Here is a 6,891-nt window from a genome sequence, read left to right as displayed (position 1 = left end):
TTGCCTATGAATTCTTCATTATCTTCCGGATGGTTTTAGTGGGCATGTGTCCACACGTTCGCCAATTAGGAGCCTATAGATTCACCTCGGTCTAAACATGAAAAGCACCTAACAAATAATTATTAAAGCTTCTGGGATTGCAATTGTGGTTGGAACAAAAACCAGCATACACAGGGGGGCCCATGACCGAGTTTGGGAACCACTGCCTCAAGCAAACAGTTTATTAGCATACAGTCTACTCATTCTTATGAACTTAATTCGAAAATAAAATTTCTGACTAGTTATATTGTCATTCAACAGTCTAGTTCAGGTTTGTTTTATTATTATCGCTAGCCATTGATATGGTATGGTATATTACGCCACACAATATAGCCTGATCAAATACAACAATTCAGTCATGAATACTGTTAAGTTCACCGTGTAACTTCTGATTACGCTAAACATTTAAGAGGGGATAACGTTTAGTATTCACGATATTACCTCCAGCACAGTAGAGGGCAGCAGAGAAATAATTAAAAGGTTGGCGTACCAACTATACCTTCTATGCAATAGTCGAAGGTTTCACCCCGTGTTAGTGTGTTGTCGGCCACCAGCAAGATTGTATAGGAGTTTGTTGACTGACCGGGAGATTCGGAGTTTAAAACAATCTGAAATAGTTTGCTACAATTAAATATATTTATTTATTTCGGAGTACAGCCATCCTCTGGTTGTGGGCCATAGTACACAGCTAACTAACTAACTAGCTAGCTAATCAAACCGAATAGCTACCAACATGGTGTCTTTGAAAAGAGAAAGAGAGATCGAGGTGGAAGACGATGATGAGGGTGAGTGATAGTTAGCTATTCTTGACTAGCTCAGTTAACGTGACCAAACGTAACTAGACTAGCTAGCTCGGTAGCTAATGATAATACGAGTAGCTCGCTATAATAATTTTCTCACTTATAATCTAGGAGTGTAAAACCGTAATCAGCCATATATTTAGTGCTGTAAACGTGTTTTCGCTTGCTTGTTTGTCTGTTTAGTTAACAGTTAGCCAGGCAGATGTCGTCAATTAGCAATTTACTGTAGTTGGCTAGGTTAACTTCCAAGATTGCAAAATGTATTGCTATGTATTATTTGTAAATAATGGAAAGTGGTTGCTAGCTGGCATAGCTATTAGCGAACTCCTTTTCAAATGGTAATGTTCGCTTTCTAACACCATAAAATGTTCAATTACTGTTCAATTGCCCAACTAATGCGTATTGGCAATCAATAACTGGCTATTTGTTTTAATTTCTCCTCAGTGCCAGTGAAAGTTGGTCGCTCTCACGATACAGAAGACCGCAGGAGCCGCCACTGTCCTTATTTGGACACAATTAACAGGTGGGACCCGCACAAGTTGTACCATATAACGTTACAGTACATGCAAGAAGCAGCATACTTTCCCATGATCTCCTATTGTCCCTGCTAGCATGCTAATTATGACATTTATTTTTACAGGAGCGTGCTGGATTTTGATTTTGAGAAGTTGTGTTCCATCTCCCTCTCGCATATCAATGTCTACGCTTGCCTCATCTGTGGAAAATATTTCCAAGGTAATCTGTATTTTCATGTAAACGTTTTGCTTGGCTATGGTCTTTTGTTATTAGAGAGGAACCACATTAAGAGTTGGGGAGAAACATAATACAAATTCAAAAGAATCCACGACCAATAAGAAATGACGATGCTCAATCTAATATTAGAATTTTCAGCCCATAAAAGGATTTTTGTGTATTAAATGGGATTAAGTTGAAATAGTTCAATTCTGTTAATATTTGTTTGTCTCACTATAGATTTATAGTTTATTAAACGATTAGATTAATTGTGGTGCATCGAAGCAGTGTGGTATGAAGTTGTTAGCCAATGAAGTCTAATTGATAATAAAACCTGAAACAGGTCCTGAGAACAAAGTATGTTTTCTGTTTTATGCAGCAAATCTAACCATACATGCATCCCTCTATACAATTGGAGGAAAGGACCTCCTGTTCAACCATATGTGTGTGTGTGTGTGTGTGTGTGTTTGTGTGTTTTCCAGGTAGAGGACTCAAATCCCATGCCTATACCCACAGTGTGCAGTTCACCCATCACGTTTTCCTCAACCTGCACACTCTGAAGTTCTACTGCTTGCCTGACAACTATGAGATCATTGATTCCTCCTTGGAGGACATTACGGTGAGAGTGAATGGAAGCACGCAGGCTCAGCATTCTTTTAGTGCCAAAGCACGGCAGTGGGGTTTAACCTGAGCGTGTTTTACTTCATCATACCAGTGGAATACATGCAAAGATGACTGAACCATTTTCTCAACCTCTTTTTAGTTTAGTCACTTGTGTTCAATTTAATGCTTGGCGAAATATTTCAGCATTTTGGGATGGGGACAGTAGAATAATTGCTGCAGCATGTCTTAATGTGCAGTAGTCCAAGTGAGCGCCTTGCGGAGGGTCGTTGTGTTAGCCAGCATTGCGGAGGGTCGTTGTGTTAGCCAGCATTGCAGAGGGTCGTTGTGTTAGCCAGCATTGCAGAGGGTCGTTGTGTTAGCCAGCATTGCAGAGGGTCGTTGTGTTAGCCAGCATTGCAGAGGGTCGTTGTGTTGGCCTGCCTTGGGGAGGGTCGTTGTGTTGGCCTGCCTTGGGGAGGGTCGTTGTGTTGGCCTGCCTTGGGGAGGGTCGTTGTGTTGGCCAGCCTTGGGGAGGGTCGTTGTGTTGGCCTGCCTTGGGGAGGGCCGTTGTGTTGGCCTGCCTTGCGGAGGGCCGTTGTGTTGGCCTGCCTTGCGGAGGGTCGTTGTGTTGGCCTGCCTTGGGGAGGGTCGTTGTGTTGGCCTGCCTTGCGGGCGGACCCCGTGTCGGCGCGCTAACCTGCTTCGGGTTTGTCTCCACTGCAGTACGTTCTGAAGCCCACGTTCACCAAGCAGCACATCTCCAGCCTGGACAAGCAGGGCAAGCTGTACCGCGCGTACGATGGGACCACGTACCTGCCCGGCATCGTGGGCCTCAACAACATCAAGGCCAACGACTACGCCAACGTGGTGCTGCAGGTACGGTGGATTCGCAGTCGGGCAGCCTGTGGCCTGGTGCCTGGTGCCTAAGGTACATGACTGGGACCTGGACGGTAATTAACTGACCAGTTCATTGCTGCTGATTGGCCAGGCTGTCTTCACACCTGTCTCCCAGGTAAAGGCAGGGTGGACCGTCACGCCTGTCTCCCAGGTAAAGGCAGGGTGGACCGTCACACCTGTCTCCCAGGTAAAGGCAGGGTGGACCTTCACACCTGTCTCCCAGGTAAAGGCAGGGTGGACCTTCACACCTGTCTCCCAGGTAAAGGCAGGGTGGACCGTCACACCTGTCTCCCAGGTAAAGGCAGGGTGGAAAACCCACAGCTCCTGGCCCTTCATGTCCATTATGTGAGTAGCAGGGTATCAGGAATTCCAGAATCGCACCCGACTCCAGAGTCCACTCCCCTGATTGGCTCGTTACCGTGCCAACCTGTATGCGGCCCCCTGTCTGTATGGCAAAAAGGATTCTCTGCTCCACCTGTAGCCTAGTAGTTAAGGTGCATGACTGGGACCCGGTAGGTGGGAGGTTCAAGCCCTGGTGTAGTCACGATAAGATCTGTTTAGCTGTTGGGCCCTTGAGCAAGGCCCTTAACCCTGCTTTGCTCCAGGGGGGATTGTCCCCTGCTTAGTGTAATCAACTATGTCGCTTTGGATAAAAGCGTCAGCTAAATTGCATATTCATTATTTATTTAGGCTGTGGCAAGTGGGTAATCCGCTAGAGTACAAGGATGCTTCTGAGTACAGGTCAAGATTGTGATAAAAATTTCGTTTCTAAGCTTATTATCTTTGACATGGAAATTGATATGGTCCTGCTGATGCATTAGTGAGATTTATTAAGCTTGAGAAGTATATGTTCAGAATTGGAGGTGGTTTCCTTTTTTGGAAAGTGCCCTGCATACATTTTAACTGGGCCTGTTTCTGGTGAGTACAGTGGCATTTGGGTTATGCTCTGACATTGCAGAAAACAAAGCATCTCATTGGACACACAGCACGTCCCCCAGAACCTTCCATACACTTTTCCATTACTGTTCAGGTTCCACCTCCTTCACCGTTTCCCCCGTCTTCAAGTCTGGAATGTCCCCCCCCCCCCCCCCCCCCCCAGGCCCTGTCCAACGTGCCCCCGTTGCGGAACTACTTCCTGGAGGAGGAGAACTACCGTGGCATCCGCCGGCCACCGGGGGACATCATGTTCCTGCTGGTGCAGCGGTTTGGGGAGCTGATGCGCAAGCTGTGGAACCCCCGGAACTTCAAGGCGCACGTGTCCCCCCACGAGATGCTGCAGGCCGTGGTGCTGTGCAGCAAGAAGAACTTCCAGATCACCAAGCAGGGTGGGTGCGGCTAGCGCGGCGGCTAGCATTGTTAGCATTGCGGCGGCTAGTGTAGCGAATGTTAGCATTGATATGGCGCAGCGACGGCTGGCGTAGCGACGGTTAGCGTAGCGACGGTTGGCGTAGCGACGGCTGGCGTAGCGATGGTTAGCATTGCGGCGGCTAGTGTCGCGACTGTTAGCATTGCGATGGCGCAGCGACGGTTGGCACAGCGACGGGTTGGCACAGCGACGGTTGGCGCAGCGACGGTTAGCGTAGCGACGGCTGGCGTAGCGATGGTTAGCGCTGCGGCGGCTAGTGTAGCGACTGTTAGCATTGCGATGGCGCAGCGACGGTTGACACAGTGACGGTTGGCGCAGCGACGGTTGCCGCAGCGACGGTTAGCGTTGCGATGGCGCAGTGAAGGTTAGCGCAGTTACATCTAGCGTAGCCTGTTGGAGATTTTAATGAGAATGAACTCCACTCAGACTTTCATATTGATGGAAAGCATTTGAGGCAAAAATAGCTGCTTTTACATTTTTTATGTGTTGTCAAGTGCATCCATAGTGGTCATATGTGCCAGTGTGAATTTATTTTCTTTCTTTTTTTCGCCAACCTGTGCATTCCCGCCAGCTTGACAAAGATGATTATTCCATTAAAAACTTTTTTTTAAATTTGTACTGCTGAACAACTTATTACAACTATTTATTACTTTTTTATTTTAACCTGAGAAATGTAGAATCTAACACTGTATTTATTGTGTGCTGTCTGGGCTGTGCAATACACTCTGTGTCCTGCAGGGGATGCTGTCGACTTTCTCTCCTGGTTCCTGAATGCTCTGCACGGTGCACTGGGAGGCACAAAGAAGAAGCCATGTGAGTCTCCCAAATGCCATCAATGTAATGTAAAATCTCTGCTCTGCTCTGTCTACTGCCCCTGGAAACTGATCCATCCCTGCCCTTGTTGTCATGGCAGCGAGCATCACCAAGGTGTTCCAGGGCTCCATGCGCATTTTCTCCAAGAAGCTGCCCCACCCTGATTTGGTGAGTGACAGGTGACCCTGCATCCCTGCCCGCATGCTTACACCGCCGTGAGGCGTTTCTCAACTCTGGTCCGCGGGTCCCACTTGGCCAAAGGTTTTTTTAAAAAAAATTTTAAAGATATTTTTTAGGCCTTTTTCATCTTCATTGGACAGTATAGTATAGAGAGACAGGAAGAACGGGAGCGAGAGAGAGGGAAAGACATGCGACAAATGTCAGACGGTCGGATTCGAACCGCCGACGTCGCGGCTCGCAATGAGCATGCGGTCAGTGCTCTGCAAGCTGCGCCACCGAGACGCCTGGCCGAAGGTTTTTGACGTAACCAGGAACCCGCACTGAACCAGTTAATGAGCGAACCAATCCCTTGATCAGTTAAATCAGGTGTCTTAGATAGAGTATATAGTATGTAGAGATGGCGATGCTGTTAGAAAGCTGTGGGGAAAAGGTCCACTATACAGGGCACCAGGAAGTGTAATAGCTTCACTCACTACACATTCTCATTTGCGTCTTTGGTCACATGCCTAATGAAGCAGCATGATTGGTAAAAAAAAACAAAAAAAACATCTTTGTGCTTAGGGGTTGAAGTCTGACCTTGGAAAAAAAAATTCTTAAAGATTATGTAGCACAGATTGAACATAAATATATGAGTGGAAATATTTTTAATATAGGCGTCACTAGGTGGCAACGTAATATCAGTTGCTGAAACCGATAGCTTGAAAGCTGGGTGCTTGTTACACTTGCCCTTGATATGTGATACTTAAAAAAAAATGACTATAGATGTCATGTATCTGCAGTAGTTCCGGTAGCAGTCACTAAACGTTGACAGTCACTAAAAACACTTTATTCCAGGGTGGTTCACAGTAGTTACATTTAATTGCAAATATATTTTATGTGGTTTTTATGGAGTGACTTATTTGTGGTGTTTTTGTAACACAAAGGATTCATGCGTGTTCAGTGGTTAGAGTTCCAACCGTCTAACTTCTCCGAAAACAACGTCTCTTGTTTTTACCATTTCAAATACACGAGACCTTGTGTATTTGAGTTGTTTGTTAACTTTGAAGGAGGTAGGCTACTGACATCTATACTCTTTGTGCTAAGCTAGCACGTTATGCTAACAGAAACAGAGCCAGTGAATGCACAAAAATGAAATCGACAATTTTGTCTAAGTTTGGGTATATCTAAGTCGGAAAAAATAATATATTTCCCAAAATGTTTAGGTATTCATTTAAGGTCTGATGATTGAATTGGCCAGTCTAAAACCTTCCACTTTTTCTCCCTAATGAAGTTCTTTGTTGTGCGTGTTGGCAGTGTGTTTTGGGTCATTGTCTTGCTGCATGATGAAGTTTAGTGAATTAGTTTGGATGCATTTCTCTAAGTTGGAAGACAGAATGTTTTTGTAGACTGCTGAATTCATCCTGCTACAACCATCATGAGTTTACATCATCAATAAAGATTAGTGAGCCCACTCCAGAAGCA

At 45.8% G+C, this 6,891-nt stretch overlaps 1 protein-coding gene across 1 annotated transcript in view; it reads left to right on the top strand.

Annotated features, from left to right (window-relative positions):
* Positions 1–582: 582 nt before the first annotated feature.
* The window catches only part of usp39 (ubiquitin specific peptidase 39), a 17,005-nt gene continuing 10,696 nt past the window's right edge, over positions 583–6,891 (top strand). The window contains exons 1-8 of the mRNA XM_061260477.1: positions 583–824; positions 1,284–1,362; positions 1,480–1,574; positions 2,054–2,190; positions 2,898–3,050; positions 4,171–4,396; positions 5,176–5,250; positions 5,351–5,418. Of these exons, the coding sequence (XP_061116461.1) occupies positions 773–824; positions 1,284–1,362; positions 1,480–1,574; positions 2,054–2,190; positions 2,898–3,050; positions 4,171–4,396; positions 5,176–5,250; positions 5,351–5,418 (885 nt within the window). The 5' untranslated portion in view covers positions 583–772. The remainder of the gene's footprint in view (positions 825–1,283; positions 1,363–1,479; positions 1,575–2,053; positions 2,191–2,897; positions 3,051–4,170; positions 4,397–5,175; positions 5,251–5,350; positions 5,419–6,891) is intronic.

Source organism: Conger conger, chromosome 11 (assembly GCF_963514075.1).
Source record: "Conger conger chromosome 11, fConCon1.1, whole genome shotgun sequence".
In the NCBI taxonomy this organism is placed as follows: domain Eukaryota; kingdom Metazoa; phylum Chordata; class Actinopteri; order Anguilliformes; family Congridae; genus Conger; species Conger conger.
Note: the sequence above shows the minus strand (reverse complement) of the source record. Positions and strands in the feature narration are given on the sequence as shown.